The 21,097-nt window shown below is 40.1% G+C and overlaps 1 protein-coding gene across 2 annotated transcripts in view; it reads right to left on the bottom strand.

Moving 5' to 3' along the window:
* Positions 1-21,097, bottom strand: part of LOC137335302 (uncharacterized) — an 87,394-nt gene that overhangs the window by 57,715 nt on the left and 8,582 nt on the right. For both annotated transcript variants that reach the window (XM_068000610.1, XM_068000609.1), the window contains exons 5-9: positions 19,913-20,086; positions 16,913-17,070; positions 10,146-10,322; positions 5,545-6,052; positions 2,587-2,749 (exon numbers count right to left, since the gene is read on the bottom strand). In XM_068000610.1, coding sequence (XP_067856711.1) covers positions 2,587-2,749; positions 5,545-6,052; positions 10,146-10,322; positions 16,913-17,070; positions 19,913-20,086 — 1,180 coding nt within the window. The remainder of the gene's footprint in view (positions 1-2,586; positions 2,750-5,544; positions 6,053-10,145; positions 10,323-16,912; positions 17,071-19,912; positions 20,087-21,097) is intronic.

The following is a 21,097-nucleotide window of genomic DNA, read 5'->3' on the forward strand; positions in this document are numbered from 1 at the left end:
CCAAGGCCACTTTATCCTTCCTGAGGTGTAGTGCCCAGAACTGAATGCAGTACTCCAGATGGGGCCTAACCAGAGCTCTGTACAGTTTTAACATAACATCCACCCCTTTGTATTCCAGCCCTCTTGAGATAAAGGCCAATATTCCATTAACCTTTTAAATTATTTTTTGTACCTGTCCACTAGCTTTTAGTGATTTCTGTACTTGGACCCCTAAATATCTCTGTTCACCTACAGTTCCTAACTTCTCGTCATTTAGCAAATATTCTTTTTTTAGGTCCAAAGTGGATGACCTCATACTTTCCTACATTGAACTCCATCTGCCACTGTTTTGCCCATTCACTTAATCTATCAACGTCCCTTTGCAATTTTCTGCTCCCATCTGCACTATTTACTGCGCCGCCTAACTTAGCATCATCAGCAAACTTAGACATTCCTTCATCCAATTCATTTATAAATATAGTGAAAAACTGTGGCCCCAGTACTGATCCCTGGTGGACACCACTAGTCACATCCTGCCAATTTGAGTACATACCCATTATCCCTATTCTTTGTCTCCTACCTCCTAACCAATTCCTTATCCAAGCCAATAGATTGCCTCCAATTCCATGTGCTCTCATTTTTGTTAACAGTCTCTTATGTGGAACCTTGTCAAATGCCTTCTGGGAGTCCGTATAAATAACATTCATAGACACTCCCTTATCTACCACATCTGTTACCTCCTCAAAAAATTCAACTAGGTTCATCAGACATGACTTATCCTTTACAAATCCATGCTGGCTCTCTCTGATCAGCTCATATTTGTCCAAATGCTCAGTCACTCTGTTCCTAATAACAGATTCTAGTAACTTCCCCACAACTGACATAAGGCTAATGGGCCCATAATTTCTTAGTTTATCTCTCCTACCTTTCTTAAATAATGGAGTGACATTGGCAGCTTTCCAATCCAAGGGGACAATTCCTGAATCGAGAGAATTTTGGAAGATCATGACTAGAGCATCTACAATTTCCTCACCTACTTCTTTTAATACCCTGGGGTAGAAACCATCGGGTCCTGGAGATTTGTCTATCTTTAATCTCATTAGTTTCTCATTATCATCTTTTTTTTTACTTACATTGAATCTAGTTGGTTCAATCCCTTGATTTATTTTTAGTTTTTCTTGTATCTCTGGTACTTTATCCTCATCCTCTACAATGAAGTCCAATACAAAGTAGGTATTTAGTAAGTCTGCCATTTCCTGATTTCCAATTACAATATCACCTGTGTCTGTCTTTAAGGGGCCCACATTACTCTGAGCCATGCTCTTTCTCTAAATATCTTTGTAAAAACCTTTAGTGTCGTCCTTGATAGCTCTCACGAGCTTTTTCTCATATTCCCTTTTTGCAGTTCTTACCACTTTCTTTTTATCCCTTTGCTGTTCTTTATATCTCTCCCAGTCCGTGAGATATCTATTATTCTTTGCTTTCGTATAAGCACTTTCTTTTAGTTTTATACCATCTCTCATTTCCCTTATTGACTAAGGTTGTTTAATTGCACACGTAGAGCTTTTGTCCTTTAGGGGTATGTACAGATCTTGTATTCTACCAAATACTTTTTTGAACACCTCCCACTGTTCATCCGTGGTTTCATCCATTAATAGTTCTGCCCAATCTATTGTGGTCACTTCCTGACTCATCCCTCCAAAGTCAGCCTCACTTAAATTTAAAACTTTGGTTTGTGACTCACCCTTCGCCCTCTCAAACCTAATATTGAATTCTATGATATTATGGTCACTGTTAGCTAAGTGTTCCCTTACTGTTAGATTATTGACTAATTCAGACTCATTACTAAATCTAATGTGGCCTGTTCTCTTGTTCGTTCAAGAATATATTGTTCCAGAAAACTGTCCCGAATACACTCAAGAAATTCAATGCCTTTGGGAGTTGAGCTGTTCTGCTTCCCTTAGTCTATATGAAAATTAAAGTCTCCTATTACAACTACTCTGTTTTTGCAACAGACTTCACTGATTTCCACATTTATGTATCCCGCTACTTTATCACTGCCATCTAGAGGTCTATAAATAACTCCCACCAAAGTCTTGCATTCTTTTCTATACCTCAATTCTACCCTTAGAGTTTCTACTGCCTATTCACCCTTACTGATATTCCCTCTTTCTATTGCTGTAATAGTGTCCCTTGTCAACTTTGGATGCTGGCTAAGCCAAGGACGCCGTGACCAATTGTAGCACTATATCCCATCCCAGATGATTTCAATTAAGTTAACACAAACTTGGAATCAAACCTGCGATCTATAGGATTCAATTCCACATGGTTAATATATTTACTAACAGAATGCTGGGAGGAGATAAGGAGTAGCGGTGGGGGAATAGGGCATAGGGGGTAGAGAATGTAAACAGTAACAGTATTTAAATCTATTTCAATTGCTACTTATAGCACCTGGAGTACAAAATTCTTCAATAAGGAAAAATACACTTTAGTTAGATCTTTTCCCCGGTAGTTAGTTTAAATATTGTTTTAGTCACTATGCAGAAAAGCCCTAAAAACACAAACATAGTTCTCGTTTAATAAAAGATGCAATATTAAACTTACTGAAGTTGTGAGCAATTTTTTGATTCAGAAGAATTTGCTGATGGGTAGAAAAATCATTGACCGAGTGTGTTACGATATCTTGAGCAGTGAACTGATCAAAGAGTCTTGAATAATGTAATTGTATCTTTGCCGTGCTGCTTTGTCCCCAGATAGATTTCTGAATCTGAAATAAAGAAAAAATAAATCTCTATACTAATAGTAACTGCTTCAAATTTGGTAATTCTTTTGCTATCATCTTAAAAGATATTCTTTAAGATGATAACTTTGTACATATTTATTACAATATAAAACTGCAATATACATGTCACAAGCAATATTAACAATTCAGAGTACATCCTGCTTAGAGTAGAATTCTACAAGGCCATCACAGAAGTGTCTTTGAAACTGGAAATCCTGTCCCCACATTAAGCACTTCCAGATCAGCAACCCCCTGGGGGAAGATGAAGCATGGAGCTTCACTTACTTTATCCCAGTACCTCCAACCTAAAGAGAGAGTACACACACGCACCCTTCACCATAAAACAAACTGACGTTTCCACCTCTCAGTTTTGTTAGTCTCAATGGCAAATTGGTGTCAAGTTAGTGCTGAAATTAATGGCAATATATTGTGAACTCATATCCACTCTTACCTGGAGATAATCCAGACTCATTTCTATTACTTTAGCAGCTTTCAGAGAGATTAGCCCTTCACTAATTATGTTCAGATGCAGCCCCAGCGCAGAAAGGAGAATTCCCACAATCTGCACCACCCAGTTAGAATCATAGAAGTTTACAACATGGAAACAGGCCCTTCGGCCCAACATGCCCATGTCGCCCAGTTTATACCACTAAGCTAGTCCCAATTGCCTGCACTTGGCCCATATCCCTCTATACCCACCTTACCCATGTAACTGTCCAAATGCTTTTTAAAAGACAAAATTGTACCCGCCCCTACTACTGCCTCTGGCAGCTCGTTCCAGACACTCACCACCCTTTGAGTGAAAAAATTGCCCCTCTGGACCCTTTTGTATCTCTCCCCTCTCACCTTAAATCTATGCCCCCTCGTTATAGACTCCCCTACCTTTGGGAAAAGATTTTGACGATCTACCTTATCTATGCCCCTCATTATTTTATAGACTTCTATAAGATCACCCCTAAACCTCCTACTCTCCAGGGAAAAAAGTCTCAGTCTATCCAACCTCTCCCTATAAGTCAAACCATCAAGTCCCGATAGCATCCTAGTAAATCTTTTCTGCACTCTTTCTAGTTTAATATCCTTTCGATAATAGGGTGACCAGAACTGTACACAGTTCATGTGCCCACAGTCCTATGTTTATCAGATACTGAAATTAATAAACTAAAGCTCAGGTGTTTAAAACGTCTTGAGATCTACTTTGCCACATGTAGAGTTTGAACTGATAATACTAATTAATGAGAAGGTCATGTTTTGTTTAATAGCAGTGGAATTATTATTAGCCTGAACTTTACAATAATATGAATGTAACTTGTGGACAGAAAATGGCAGCCATGGCATATTACACCAGCACATTCAGATATATGAAAGAATAGATGGGACATTTGGACGATAAGTTACGTGAAACTAATGAACTGGAACTTGTGCAACACAGATGGAGTCACTGGAAAGATTACATACTAATTCTACACTAAATGTAAATAACCAGATAAAAAGGTTTATAATGACCCCATTTGAATGGAGCTATTCTGTAACATCAAGTCTGCCTTTATCAACTTTCTTTGCTCGATTTCTTGTTCAGCCTTTGTTGAAATACATGGGGGAAGACTTCCTCTGAATGATGTGTAATAAAATTATAAACTCGTTTGTAAAGAATGGATTTATGACTTTGTTACATACAGTATAGAGTGCAATTCTGCCCCACAATGTCACTTATTATTCCTACTTAATTGTCAAGATTAGAGAACCTGTTGGCATGTGTCAATAAATTTGGAAAACTAAATGGGTAAATTAATCATTGAGATTTGCCAACAAAAATTGTTGCTTATTCTTCCATGGTGTTAGGAACATAGGAACAGGGATAGGCCATTTAGTCTCTCAAGCCTGTTTCGCCATTCAATGAGATCATGGCTGATCTGTGACCTAACTCCATATATCTGCCTTAGCCCCATATCCCTTAATACCTTTGGGTTAACAAAAATCTATCAATCTCAGCTTTAAAATTAACAATTGAGCTAGCATCAACTGCAGTTTACGGAAGAGAGTTCCAAACTTCTGTTGCGAGATCATGGAAGTGAGCAGCGGCCATGAATTGATAAACTGTGGCTTTTCTGTCTTCATGTATACACCAGCTACCTAGAAATTTAATATTCTGAGGTTTGTCAACAGTCTCTCAATTATATACAACAACTGATGAACAAAATTTCAACTACCTCTATCCATTAACCACAACAACTGGAAGTAACTTCGTATAAAAGAGAAACAATCCGAAGTGTAATTTTTGAGGAGATGCATTTTTAAAAATATTTTCAAAATCAAGATAAGAATCAGAACAAATTCCTTGCAGCAACTTCTTATTCCTTGGAGGCATTTTGGTTTCTTTTGCTCCCCACCAACTCCCCTGCCCTCCCCCTCCCACCCCCCCCCCTCCCACCCCCACCGTCACTACAGTGACAATTTTGAAAGTCTAGAAAGAAATTTAAATTGCAGCTGAAATCATTTTTTTTTAAATTACCAGGTTGGAGGAAGGAGTGCTGCGATAGGCCAGTGGTAAGATTGACCGACTTGGCTCTGACAATAGTAGAAATAAATCAAGCTGGTACTCACAGCCCAGGTTACAACGCAAACAGACTCGAAGCTGTGATCTTGCAGTAACATCCCCTAGTGGTTTGATTTTGTGGAGAAAGGTACTATTGAAAAAACTCTTCCAATCCCTAGACACAGCTTCTAATTGGCATTAAAAGCAACAAGAATAACAGGTAACAGGGATTACTGAAACTACTGACCTTATCTGGGGCAACTACTTCCCAGTGGAATGGTTTAGTCTTCTTTACCATATTACTCAAATTCTTAAGTACGAGTGGAGGAGGTACAGGAATGGCTGATAGTGGAGGGGGAGGTAGAGGTGGAGCCGATAGACGTTCGGGTACAAGGGATAAAGCTACTGTTCCCAAAGGCGATTCTGCAGCGGCTTTCTTAACTGGGGAGGCAAGTTCAGTTCCTTCTTTCTCCTCTGCCTTTTTCCCTTCATCCTCTTTTTGTTCTTTTTCCTCTTCCTTCTCCTGGTTTGGGTTTCCAGGTAAGTCAGGTTGTTTTAATTCAATTGGATCAGCAGCCTCCCTTGTGGATGGTATATCTGGTATAACCTCAAGCAAGGTATTTTCTACAAAAAACTGTGACTGGGATAAACGCTTCCAGTGCAAACAGCACTTATCAATAGCATCAAACCATTCATCCCGGCACTTGCTTAAATCTTCTGTATTTCCCAACCGTTCAGTAATTGGTAGTCGGAATCTAAGGTGAAAAAAAGGCATTTGAATTATGTATATCAAAATTATCCATCAAAACAGCCAATATAGCCTTTACCTAAACATTTCAAAATACTTTAGCTTCACATTTTCCTGAAACAGTTTCAGAAATAGGAACTCCTTGCACTGTAAAGAAAGACTTTGCATTTATATACCACCTTTCATGGCCTCAGGATATCCCAAAGCACTTCACAGCCAATGAAGTACTTTTGAAGTGTAGTCACTGTTGTAATGTAGGAAACACGGCAGCCAATTTGTGCACAGCAAGGTCACACAAACAGCAATATGATAACCTGTTTTAGTGTTGTTGGTTGAGATAAATATTGGCCAAAGCACTGGGACCAACTCTTCGAAATAGTGCCATCGGTTCGTTTACGTCCACCCGAGAGGGCAGTCAGGGCCTTGCTTTAACGTCTCATCCGAAAGATGCAACCTCCGACTGTACAGCACTCCCTCAGTACTGACACTAGAATGTCAGCCTAAATTTTGTGCTCAAGTCTTTGGAGTGGGCTTTGAACCCACATCCTTCTGACTCAGAAGCAAAAGTGCTACGACTAAGCCATAGCTGACACTATATACATTTCCTGAAAGAGATAGCTTAAGAAAGATGTATATAGGACCTTGATTGCTGCACACACTCCACCCATTTGTACCACTGTTGCGAAGCCTAACCAATGGTCCTTAAAGGGATCACTAGAGGCCGCTCAGAAAAGGGCTGAAGGTTCTTTTTAATTTTTATTTTTGTGCGGCCGGGAGGAGCAGGAATGCTTCTCCTTGGTCCACAGAATAACTCTCCCGTCGAGGCTCCCCTCTGGGATCGCATCCTCCCCACCCCCGAATGTAAATGAGGTGTAGGCCAAAAGCCTGTTGTGTGTCTCAAGTTAAAATCGGCACCATTCTTTGCATGATGGCAGTCTAATGATGTTTAATGGCAGTCTAAAACATAATTTCCAATTGTTGTCATGTGTTAAAACTAACGTCATGTCTAACATGTGAACGCTGCAGAAGGCAAGCAAGAAGTTCCTGGGGCAGCATCAGATTGTTTACTGAGATGTTAGTCTTCAGATTCTTTCCACCAAAGAAAATCTACAAATGTACTGTTTTAGCCTCAAAGGGCCTTAAAACACAGGACTTTTTTCTGGTGCTCAACAGTCCTATTCATTGTGTTGATACACACTCAGGAATATAGAATTCTCTAAGCAGCTACTTATACTCCCACAGGAGACTGTATCATTTTCAAGATTTTGTCAAAAAGTAGTGCTGTTAAAACGTTTTATGTATTGTAAATTACCAATTGTACTGTACAGCATTTTGCCTCTACTTTTGTTTTTAATTGTCTGTATAAAGTGGTCTAATACTGATTTTCTTTTGCCTTCTGAATTGACAGGAGTCAAATTGGGCATCCTATGTGAAATTGTAAGCCAACTTTGATCAGGAATAATTTTTAGTGCTGGAATATACTATGACAGAAAGTAAAATTCACAAGTTTCAGCTGATAAGGTCTGCTTACAGAAAGTAACATCAAACTGCTTGTACAACAAAAAATTTTTAGGGACAGTCCAAACTGTAAAAAGCACTTTTCCAAAGAAAACAATTCCAACCTCCTTAATATTTCCTCACAACTTAAATTCCCAATACCAAGAATTTCACCTCTGTGCCCTCTGTAATATTATAATATTATCCTATGATTGGGTAACCAGAACTAGATGCAGTACTTAAAATGGAGTCTGACCTAAACCTTCCATGGCAATAATATAAATATTTTTTATTTGTAGTCTGTCACTCTGCTAATGCAACAAAGTATTTTATGTGCCTTTTTACTGCAGCCAAGCAGTGGACTAACAGTTTCTTTCTATAGAAGAACCCGTTAGATCTCCTATCTGATCAGAACACTGTACCATTTAACCCACACCAGTAAAGACAGCCGAGAGAGAACGAGCGAGCAAAAGAGGGAGAGAAAGAAAAGGAGGAAAGAACTTGCATTCATATAGAACCCATCACGACCTCAGGATGTCCCAAATAGACGTTGAGTGAGGACGCAGTAGTGCCATGGGATCGTTTACGTCCACCTGAGAGGGCAGACAAGACCTCAGTTTAACATCTTATCCAAAAGATGGCACCTCTGACAGTGCAGCACTCCCTCAGTACTGCATTGCAGTGTCAACTAAGATTATGTGATTAAATCACTGGAGTAGCATTTGAACCCTCAACCTTCTGGTGTGCTACCACTGAACCAAGACTATGCATTAGAATCATAGAAAGGTTACAGCATGGAAGGAGGCCATTCGGCCCATCGAGTCCGCACCGGCTCTATGCAAGAGCAATTCAGCTAGTCCCACTGCCCCGCCTTTTCAGCGTAGCCCTACAAATTTTTTCCTTTCAAGTACTTATCCAGTTCCCTTTTGAAGGCCATGATTGAATCTGCCTCCACCACCCCCTCGGGCAGTACATTCCAGATCCTAACCACATTTAACATCTTCCCTTGGCATTGTGGGAAAAATAGATCTGGATTTCAAATCAGTTTCGAACTCCACCAGACTGTTCATTCAACACGTTTCTAAAAAGTGGTCTTAGGGTTTTTCAGCTTCAAAGTGACTGAAATGTTTTCGTAGTTGGGTGGAGTAATATAAAACTTTATTATTTTCACCCTTCAGGTTTCTGATTCATGGACAAATTCTTAATGGCAGCTTTCCTCTGCCACGAGAGGCATGTCACAAGTGTTTATCTTTCCTTTTTTGAAAAAGGACTTTTCTTTGTAGTACATGGTACAGTACCATGGATGTCCGATGGACTAGTGGTACCTTTGGAATAGTGGTATTGATTCTTAAAATTCCTTAAATAACCAGGTGACTTAGACATTGTGACTTCTACAATTTAACATTCACTTCCAACATTCCTCATAGCTGTTAATGAACTACGACATCTGCAGCACTTAACACCTCATCATCTCTTAAATGTGTCTGCTGGGATGTGGGGAGAGGATAGAAGGTCACAGTTTTTCCACTCAAGGAAATGTTGTCAAAGCCTTAAAAAATATTAATCCTATGAACACTAATGCTTGGAAATACCTTATCTATAAAATTATAAAACTGAACAATGCCTGAACCGGTAACAGTATAAGCAAATCTGAAAGGAGCACACTAAAGTAGCTTATCGACTTTATAAAAAAAATTTGAAAACAATTTATCGAATTGCCTCTTTTTCAGTTCAAGTTGGATTTTCAGTTGGTTCACCTTTTGTCACTATTGGTACAGTCTGATATAATGGGAAAAAGAAAACAAACAGACTTAATAGTTATGAAAGGAAGCTTTAGACATCACAATGAAGAGAAATGGAGATGGCTTTGACTGTAAAATACTGTAATTTACCCTTGGATCAAAATGATGAGAGTATGAGTATTTTGCAAGCTTTATCAATTCAAGTTGAAAATTCATAGTGGAGTTTGAGTGGGGAAGAAGCGCCAATTAATCTGTCCCTTCGGAGAATGAACACTACAAGATGACTGAAGATTTTTTAAAAGGGAAGATGCGGTAACTTTTAATAAATATTTTACTTCATAAGAAATCTAATCTATTAGTCTGTCAGAAACCCAGTCGAAATGATGAGTATTATAATACCCACAGCGGCTGTTGAACGTTTCTGTATGGGAGCCCCCTAAAAATATTGACAGATTCTTGGGAACCCCAGTCCTAATTTCTGGAACAGATTGTCATCTCCTCAGTGGATACGGTGCTATCGGCGCAGAAGCCTTTTCTCTTTAACTCAGTATACAGCACCAGAACTAACATGTCAGGAAGTTAACAAATACAGAGGAAAAAACTGATGACAGACAGGACATAAATCTGATGACCTCATAGAGCCCCTGGATTCCCTCACTGGCCCCAATAGGTCCAAAGTCCCCGGTTTGAAAATGTATATTGCAGAAGGTATTTTACAATTCTCTAATGTCTCCTTTATGTAGGATCGAACATAGCTCAAAGTGAAATGCTATTCCAGAGAGCTCGCAGCAGAAAATGACTGCGGCTGATTTTATCAATAGGGTTTATTCATATGGTACACACAAAATGTAAATCACTTACAAGTAGCAGTTTTTCTTTGTGATCACAGTGAAGGACCCGCTTCCCAGCTCCTTGTGTACACTTGCGTTACCATCTGACAAGTAAATCACATTCGGAGTCAAGCCCAATTGCTCACTCGCTTCGCCAAGATTGAGGCGCTGAAAACAAAGCTCCCCTTTACGCAATTGCACACAGTATCTGAAACAAGGATGCAATAAGGATATAGAAGATGAAGAGTGTTTTCTCCTTAAAAAAACACAAAAGACTCTACACGGTACATTGAAGTCACCATCTTAACCGCCGGTTTACAATTGATAATTCAAAGCCATTTTTTGCAATACAAATTTGAATTACCATGCAATTTTAATTAAGCAGTATAAATAACGTTGGAAAATAGGAATTTAGTGCTTAAGTGGAATTATCAGATAATTGTAATTAAACAATTTTCAATTAGGAGTAGACTGTGTAAGTAAATACTTTAGTGATCTCTTGTGGTAGAAACTAAATACTGCAACACAGCATTACCACAGTAGGCCCTTTTTTAATGAATTAAGTGGCGTAACAATAGAACGTGAGCCAAGAAAGGCATGTGATGTACGTAAATTTATGGGACACACATCAATTTATTTCAACACCATCTCAGCAGCAGGAAGGAAATCAATCAGAAGAACTTAGACCACCATTTTGTTTCAACCTGCTGACACCATTTTGTTTTCTTAAGCTGATCCCAAGGATAGGGCGGCAATATCTACCAGGTTGATGTCTGCGGTAGAATCCCAGGGACACTAGGTCACAGGCGCTTGGTTTGCAAGAGACGAGCGAAGCAGATCAACTGGTGTCTACAAATTTCAAATTGTTAGCTATACCTCTGCAAGACTGTTCAAATGGAACCAGAATAAGGACAAAGGTTGCTGAAATCACAAATTTGGAAAAATTCTATAGTGTTCCAACAGGCATTCCAGAACATCTCAAATCCAACACAGTTCTGCTCACCAACTTTTTGGCACCTAAGCAGCGTCTTGCTCAAGGTTTACTCTAAAAAAAAACAAAATAAAGCAATTCCATGACCTTACATGTTTCACAATAGCACATGTAGAATCTTACAGCACATAATGAGGCCATTTGGGCCATCGTATCTGTACTGGCTCTTTGAAAGAGCTATCAAATTAGTCCCATTCCCCCGCTCTAGCCCCACAACCCTGCCATTTTTTTTCCATATCTCACATGTCATACATAAACCAGGAAAAATGCCAGTAAAGACTCACAAATCAAATTGTCCATGCATTTCTATTTAGTATTTTCTGTAATACATAATTACATTATTGACACATTTGCTGAACTGGATTTTTTTTCCACCACTAATTACTAGACTGTAGTTTGAAGGAAAATTGGATACTGCAAGCTTGAACAGCTTTCCAAATGGAAAACTATCAGTCTGCATCTGTAATTGCTCTTTAGGGTGTTCATTAAGATAATAAACTCTCATATAAGTTCATCAGCAGGCAAAAAAGGTCTTTCTGGCTGGTGAGAACTATAAACTTCCTTTTCAGTGGCACTTTTCCAGAACTAGACTGATTCGTCTGCAGAAATATGTCCTCTTTGGTAGGAACATAGAAACAGGAGTAGGCCATTCAGCCCCTCGAGCCTGCTCCACTATTCAATTAGATCATGGCTGATCTGAACCTCACCTCCATTTACCCACCATAGCTGCATATTCCTTGATCATCATAGTATCATAGTAGGAGTATCACAGGAGGAGGCCATTCGGCCCATCGTGCCTGCGCCGGCTCTTTAAAAGAGCTATCCAATTCGTCCCATTTTCCTACTCTTTCCCCATAACCCTGTAAATTTTTCCCTTCGAGTATTTATCCAATTCCTTTTTGAAAGTTATTATTGAATCTGCTTCCAACACCCTTTCAGGCAGCGCATTCCAGATCATTACAACTCACTGCATAAAAAGATGTTTCTTCATGTCACCCCTGCCTCTTTAGCCGATCACCTTAAATTTGTGTCCTCTGGTTACCGACCCTTCTGCCACTGGAAACAGTTTCTCCTTAGTTACTCTGTCAAAACCGTTCATGATTTTGAACACCTCTATCAAATCTCTCCTTAACCTTCTCTATTCTAAAGAGAACAACCCCAGCTTCTCCAGTCTCTCCACATAATTGAAGTCCCTCATCCCTGGTACCATTCTAGTAAACCTCTTCTACACCTTCCTAAAGTGTGGTGCCCAGAATTAAACACAATACTCCAGCTGAGGCTTAACTACTGTTTTATAAAAGTTTAGCATAACTTCCGTGTTTTTGCCTCTATTAATAAAGCCCAGGATCCCATATGCTTTTTTAACAACATTCTCAACTTGTCCTGCCACCTTCAAAGATTTGTGTATGTGCACCCTCAGGTCTCTCTGTTCCTGTACCCCCTTTAAAATTGTACCATTTAGTTTATATTGCGTCTCCTCATTCTTCCTACCAAAATGTATCACTTCACACTTCTCTACATTAAATTTCATCTGCCACGTGTCTGCCTATTTCACCAGTATGTCTGTCTATTTCCTCCTGAAGTCTGTTACCATCCTCCACATTGTTTACTACATTTCTGAGTTTCGTGTCATCTGCAAACTTTGAAATTCTATCCTCTATACCCAAGTCCAGGTCATTAATATATATCAAAAAGAACAGTGGTCCTAATACTGACCCCTGGGGAACACCACTGTATACTTCCCTCCAGTCTGAAAAACAACCGTTCATCACTACTCTCTGCTTTCTGTCCCCTAGCCAATTTTGTATCCACACTGTCATTGTCCCTTTAATCCCGTGGGCTTTAATTTTGCTAACAATTCTATTGTGTGGTACTTTATCAAATGCCTTTTGAAAGCCCATATGCACATCAACCACACAATTGATATCCTTACCCAACAAAAATCTATCGATCTCAGTCGTGAAAGCTCCAATTATCCCAGTATCCACAGCCTTTTGGAGGAAAGAGTTCCAGATTTTCACTGGCCTGTGTGTGAAAAAGTGCTACCTGATTTCCCTCCTATATGGTCTATCTCTAATTTTAAGATTATGTTCCATCATTCTTGATTCCCCCATCAGAGGAAATAGTTTCTCTGCATCTACCCTAGCGAATCCTTTTATCATTTTAAACACCTCAATCTGATCACCCCTCGATCTTCTATACTCAAGGGGGTACAAGACAAGTTTATACAAGTGCTCAAGAGCAAGCATTTCGATCTCCGCCAAGGCTCGGTCCAACCCAAGGACTTCAGCTACAAGGATTGAATTTACCTTTACCATTCAGATTTTCCACAAGTCTCAGTCAGGGACTGAAGCGATGACAGAAATTATATCGTCTCATGTGGTCCACAGGAGCTTTTTATTCCCATTCAGCACAGAAATCAGGTTTTCCGCTGTTACATTCAAGGGTGAAATATGCGAAATATGTGCTTGTACTACGAACAGACAACATGGTGAGTTGGGCCAGGGCAAGGGGAGAAACAACATTTTATAAGCCTTAGAATATCAAAACAATGTGGTATTATTTGTCTGATGGTGCTTTCTTGTAAAAAGCCTATTAGGCAGCAGCTCTTGTCCCCAGCTCAACTGAACCCCAGCAACCAGGCCAACTTGCTTAAACCCTTAAAGATACTTTGCTGCCAACATATGCAACTAAGGCACCAATGTACCCTCCTACAAGGGCTGTGAAACAATATACATAATAGCCTAGATTTTGCTGGAGCAGGGCATCTCGCAGGATGCCCCATTAGTTAGGCTTTTTCCCTCACCCTTCAGCTCAAAAATCTTTTGCCCTGTAAGTTACTGGATGTACAAGCAACGGGGCATCTGCGACCCTGCTGAATGACCAACATTCTATCTCCGTATGCAATGAGATGTAAGGATTGAGAAAGAAACAGAGAAATGATGCCCAGCAACTTGAATGCACTTGACAATTCACGGGGTATCTCTTCTTCACCACAGTTGCTGGACGATTTACACATTAATAATGGCAAGCGCCATTAAACTCACCACTACTTGGGCAGCAAATTCTCAGCTTATATATCTATATGGAAAGTCTTGAAACAGTAATTTTAAAAACCGTCTAAAATAGTTTTTCTTTAATGTTCCAGTCACCATAACTATGCTTTGAAAGCTTTTACAAAGCAATATGGTCCTCTTCTTAAATGTCGTGTAAGCACACAGGAGTAGAGTTTCCCCTTTAGGTGCAATCGGGAAATTGTGCTCAATATTGGGCTGGTTAGATTACAGATCACGTTTCTGCTAAAATTAATTCACATAATCACAAACGTAAATCATCCATGAGCCAGCGCAATTGGGCACTGTAACAGAATGTAATTGTTTCTTTTTTATTCTGTGCATTAAAAAACATTCCTTGATGTATTTAAGAGTGGTAACCTGGTGCAGTTTTATTAATACAGCTGAAAATGAGTTTAAGACAAAAAACAAGCATTTTTAATAAGAGTGTCCAGTCCTCCACCTGTGAGTCAACTGATTTTAAATCACTGAAAATGAAATTAACAAAAACTATACTGAACCAGTTACTAGTTTCATTGCTATACACTAGACATTCTTAGTAATTAAATATTTTTTGATATGTAAATACTTATAAAACACGCCTACAAGTGCCTGTGAACCTAAGAAAATGAGCGCAAATTGAACAGCCTTCCTGAACCAGCCCAATCTGCGGAAACTTGCAATATCGACCTGGGTACTTGGCCAATTTTGTGGGCAGGACCTGATCTGGGCAGATTGAATCTTAAACCAACGCAGAAGGTCGGGGAAAACCCTAAAGTAAGTGGTTTTAGACATAACTCACGTTTAAAATTCCCTGCTTTTTGTGCTGGTTTGGCCAATTCTGCCTGGATTGCGCTGATATTACTAGCGTATATGAGCAGAAACTATACTGAACCAGTTACTAGTTTCATTGGTGTACATTAGTCAATTTCTTAGTAATTAACTATTTTTTGATATACCCCACAGTTTATTCAAAGTTAAAATGCTCACAAGCCACCTATAACACAATCTGGACTGTATTTTAGTGTCTTCTTTACTGTTAATCCAAAATCTTAACTTCAATGAGTAACTTTACTAATGAAATTGCCAGAACGACTGTTTTTTTATAACGTTCGATTTCAAAGAATGCTAGCTGGTCGTTAGAGATACGCAAGCGGTCTCCTGTTTTTTTGTCAAAAAGAAGAATTTCATTCAATAGAGCAGTCCATACTTAGTCTGCATCTGCATTCAGCCAGCACGTCAAGAATGCATTCAATTTACACTCCACTAGGAAATACCACACACGGCATAAACAAGCCATCAGAAAGGTCACAAAAGAAATACTAATGAATGTTAAAAACATTAGCTGGATACAGCACATAGTCAATATCTGATGTGAATTGAATTCAATCAGTAATTAAGCTCCACTATTTTTCTACCTGCTCGCTGCACTTGACCAAGTTAGGATTTTAATCAGTGACACTTAATAAATTAAGGTCAGAGTTAGATCTCAAACCTCAATATTAAAAACAATACACAAGTATTCATTTTATAATTGGAAAAACAGTATATTAAGCATCATTTGAAACTGTTAAACTGGTCGTGGACAGCTTCATATAATGTTATTAATCACACTTTAGAATTACTCATACATAATAAATTACAATATATTGCCAAGGGTTGTGTGTTAACACTAAATGATTTTCTGAAACCAACAGAACAGATGACTTGTGTTCTTTTGCATTATAGACAAACACTGAATGGGGAGTGTTGCTTACAGGCAGCAGTTTAGACATTAAATTATATTTAACCCTTCCCCAGACACTTAAGAAAAAAATTAGGTATAAACAAATAGCATTCCAGACAGTATTAACTGAGATTCTGTCTGCACTAATATCTTCAATTTACGTTGAGGGAATAACAATTTCAAAACTCTACTGGAATTTTATTTCCAAAATTCTAGGATTTTCTAGCAAAGATCTTAGTTAGAACGAAATATATATAATTCAGTAATTAACAGAGATAACTTTCAGGGACCAACTAACCATGATCAGATCAGCCTGTGCAGAACTAATACAAATACAAGAGCTAATACAAATATAAACATCACTTTTGGAGGGGAAAGGGTACAGATAAAGTCGCTTCATTTTACCACAATTGGGAATTATTGATTGTAGCTGGCTAGCAATTAAGAATTATTACATATCTGATTGCTTACAGACCCAGAATTTGTCGGGGCTCGAAATGGAATTAAAATCTTCCATTATGAGTTCCAGAGAATCAAAATTTTGCACAGTACAATATTATAGAAAACAATGTACAAATCATTGTATAAAATTCCAAGCAACGCTTATTCTTCACACTCAGCACTGCCAATTCCTAATGCGCATTGGTTTGCCGTAGTTTTCTATACAGATTTACCAAAGACCAGAGTACACATGATGCATGCTGCGATGGAAAACTAATGCTGTTTCATACACAGACTAATAGGCTGCTTAAAAGCTTAGAATATATTTTTATTGGTTAGGTTCAGTTAGAAAGATGGACAATTAATGATTAGCATTTACATCATTAAGAATTGGGGTACAGGTGTCATATAAAACACGACATGCAACACAACATTACTTTCACTACAACCCACAGAACCAAACAAACCTCCCTGGAAACAAACAGGGAAACATTTAGCTTTTCAATCACTATGTGTAAGAATACCAAATGCTGAAGAGACAAACATTTAGGAAGGAATAGGATTGATCAACAATGCACAGTTCGTACCTGTTCCACTTTACTGAAGCTAGGCCTCCTTTCTGCAATTCTAGTTGCCCCTCTTTTATGACCCCAGGCTCTTTTTGTGGGGTATAATTGCCACTCTCACTTGTCTGATGGATCTCGTAAATGTTACTTTGAATTATTTGGTTCACAAACTGAATGATCTAAAATCAATGTTAAAGAAATGCAAATTAAGTCACCACATTAAATGCAATCAGGACACTGGAGCAAAAACGAGGCTCTCTGAAGACTCCGTTAAATGATAGATAACGTTAAAGGCAAGGGACAGTGGTTCAAGCAGCAGAAATTAAAGCAATTTAACCAACTCATTGCTTTCTGTCTTTTTCTTAATAAAGCAGGAATTAATTAAACAGAGTATAACATACAGAGGGCCTGACCGGGTAAATGCTGAGAGGTTGTTTCCCCTGGCTGGAGAGTCTAGAACTAGGGGACATAGTATCAGGATAAGGGGTCAGACATTTAGGACTGAGATGAGGAGGAATTTCTTCACTCAGAGGTCGTGGACATTTTGAATTCTCTACCCCAGAGTGCTGTGGAAGCTCAATCATTTGAATATATTCAAGACAGAGGTCAATAGATTTTTGGACTCGAAGGGAATCAAGCGATATAGGGATCCGGCAGGAAAGTGGAGTTGAAGATCAGCCAGGATCCTATTGAATGGCGGAGCAGGCTCGAGGGGATGTATGGCCTACTCCTGCTCCTATTTCTTATGTTCTTATGTACAGTTTAACAGTGTTGAGCCTAAAAGATTGATATTCAGTCAAGTTTGATCCCCAGTTGTGCTGAATTACTAGATCTCAGTAATGGTGAAAGTAAAGGTACGATAATTGGGTTCATTACCTCTGGGTTAGGAAGAGTGAGAAAAAAAAAAGGTTTCCTACTGCTGAATAGAAATGCAAGTTGTTGTTATGTGCGTGCGTGCATGTGTGTGTGTAGAATTGGACCCAGTTGTGATGCTTCCTTCTCCTTTTTTTTTATTCGTTCATGGGATGTGGGCGTCGCTGGCGAGGCCGGCATTTATTGCCCATCCCTAATTGCCCTCGAGAAGGTGGTGGTGAGCCGCCATCTTGAACCGCTGCAGTCCGTGTGGTGACGGTTCTCCCACAGTGCTGTTAGGAAGGGAGTTCCAGGATTTTGACCCAGCGACAATGAAGGAACGGCGATATATTTCCAAGTCGGGATGGTGTGTGACTTGGAGGGGAACGTGCAGGTGGTGTTGTTCCCATGCGCCTGCTGCCCTTGTCCTTCTAGGTGGTAGAGGTCGCGGGTTTGGGAGGTGCTGTCGAAGAAGCCTTGGCGAGTTGCTGCAGTGCATCCTGTAGATGGTACACACTGCAGCCACAGTGCGCCAGTGGTGAAGGGAGTGAATGTTTAGGGTGGTGGATGGGGTGCCAATCAAGCGAGCTGCTTTATCTTGGATGGTGTCGAGCTTCTTGAGTGTTGTTGGAGCTGCACTCATCCAGGCAAGTGGAGAGTATTCCATCACACTCCTGACTTGTGCCTTGTAGATGGTGGAAAGGCTTTGGGGAGTCAGGAGGTGAGTCACTCGCCGCAGAATACCCAGCCTCTGACCTGCTCTTGTAGCCACAGTATTTATATGGCTGGTCCAGTTAAGTTTCTGGTCAATGGTGATCCCCAGGATGTTGATGGTGGGGGATTCGGCGATGGTAATGCCGTTGAATGTCAAGGGGAGGTGGTTAGACACTCTCTTGTTGGAGATGGTCATTGCCTGGCACTTATCTGGCGCGAATGTTACTTGCCACTTATGAGCCCAAGCCTGGATGTTGTCCAGGTCTTGCTGCATGCAGGCTCGGACTGCTTCATTATCTGAGGGGTTGCGAATGGAACTGAACACTGTGCAGTCATCAGCGAACATCCCCATTTCTGACCTTATGATGGAGGGAAGGTCATTGATGAAGCAGCTGAAGATGGTTGGGCCTAGGACACTGCTCTGAGGAACTCCTGCAGCAATGCCCTGGGGCTGAGATGATTGGCCTCCAACAACCACTACCATCTTCCTTTGTGCTAGGTATGACTCCAGCCACTGGAGAGTTTTCCCCCTGATTCCCATTGACTTCAATTTTACTAGGGCTCCTTGGTGTCACACTCGGTTAAATGCTGCCTTGATGTCAAGGGCAGTCACTCTCACCTCACCTCTGGAATTCAGCTCTTTTGTCCATGTTTGGACCAAGGCTGTAATGAGGTCTGGAGCCGAGTGGTCCTGGCGGAACCCAAACTGAGCATCGGTGAGCAGGTTATTGGTGAGTAAGTGCCGCTTGATAGCACTGTCGATGACACCTTCCATCACTTTGCTGATGATTGAGAGTAGTCTGATGGGGCGGTAATTGGCCGGATTGGATTTGTCCTGCTTTTTGTGGACAGGACATACCTGGGCAATTTTCCACATTGTCGGGTGGATGCCAGTGTTGTAGCTGTACTGGAACAGCTTGGCGAGAGGCGCAGCTAGTTCTGGAGCACAAGTCTTCAGCACTACAGCTGGGATGTTGTCGGGGCCCATAGCCTTTGCTGTATCCAGTGCACTCAGCCGTTTCTTGATATCACGTGGAGTGAATCGAATTGGCCGAAGACTGGCTTCCGTGATGGTGGGGATATCGGGAGGAGGCTGAGATGGATTATCCACTCGGCACTTCTGGCTCCACAATGATCAAATCACCTACTGGCGTTCTGTCTTGGCTCACAGGTATAGAATGACCACTTGGGTGAAGTGCCAGAGGGTAGCTGGCATCCGTCGGGCCATTCCCCAGCATGAACCAGCACCTTCAGGAGAGGAAGGGGAAAAAATTGCAAAGAGGGGCAATTACGAAATATATATTCTGTTGACGTTTCCATTCGTGCTTTTCCTGTTGGGCAAACTAGAAAAAAAAAATTTCCAATAGGTCTCTTCCTACATCAGTCAAGCAAAGGGATGTTTTTAAGTATTAACTGATCTAGGGTTTGGAAAAAGCAGAAATATTTGACGATTACCTTTACTCTGTCTTCCACAGAAGTAGCTTCAAGATCATAATCATGGTGTCCTAAAAAGGAAATGCTGATCTTCTGCCCTTCAACATGTTCACAGGATTTGATGGATTTAAACGGAAACTGTTTTTTAATAATACCTTTTTCAATATTACACAAAATCTTTGTATTATAGTCAATCTAGAAAGGAAATACACATTAATAGAACATCAGTAAATAAGAATCAATGAAGTCAGTAGCAGCAGGAATGGTCAATATTTAGAGGACGCTGAAGAAAGAAGACATTTCATGAGTGAATCGAATCTCGACATAGAAGCAATTAAATTCAGAGGCAGTTACATAAATCCAACTCTTTTCAGGAAATTTCACATGATCTCCAAGGTGTTATCTTTTTATGGAGTGTTTTAATCTTCCTTTTTTGCTGTGAATTTAGTCACTTTTATAAGACGTGAGAGGCTGCTATTGTTGAGTGCAAACAGCTCTTTGATGACATTGTGTGATATGGTTTGGATTGAGCTGTTGGAAGTAAAGATTTGGCAGTGTGCAATTCTGGTTGTTTTGGGGTGAGGCTGATTATGAGCAAAGCAAAATTCTCCCGGTATCCTGGCCAACATTATCCCTCAACTAACACCACCAAATCGGATTATCTGGTCATTTATCTCATTGCTGTTTGTTTGTGAGACCAAATTGGCTGCTGCATTTTCCTACATTACTTCAGTGAATACACTTCAAGTGTACTTCATTGGCTGTAAAGTGCTTTGGGACAGCCTGAGGTCATGAAAAGCAGCGGGACAGCCTGAGGTCATATAAATGCAAGTCTGTTCTTTATTTATACTGCAGAACCACTTTAAGATGTGGTTTATATTGCAGGGCGAAACAGCAGAAAAACGGCACTTGTGCATCTCTTTCCCAATGGTTAGGAGGTGTAAAGGTCAAATAACACAAGGCTACTAAACTGACTTGTACAGGAAAGCTCAACCTGCCAGTGGCCAGAACTTATGGCTGACTCTGCCTCCAGCAGTAATGTTTATATTGCCACCAAAGTAGCAATTGTCTCCAGAGACAAGGAAAACATTATAGGTAGGTTTCAGCACTTCTAGTGTCATTTGCTTTACAGCACTGCTACCAAATCAGAATTAAGGCAGCATCAATTACCACAGGTCAGCTTTGAAGAAAATTTAGAGGTCAGCT

Source organism: Heptranchias perlo, chromosome 19 (genome assembly GCF_035084215.1).
Source record: "Heptranchias perlo isolate sHepPer1 chromosome 19, sHepPer1.hap1, whole genome shotgun sequence".
NCBI classification, from domain to species: Eukaryota; Metazoa; Chordata; class Chondrichthyes; order Hexanchiformes; family Hexanchidae; genus Heptranchias; species Heptranchias perlo.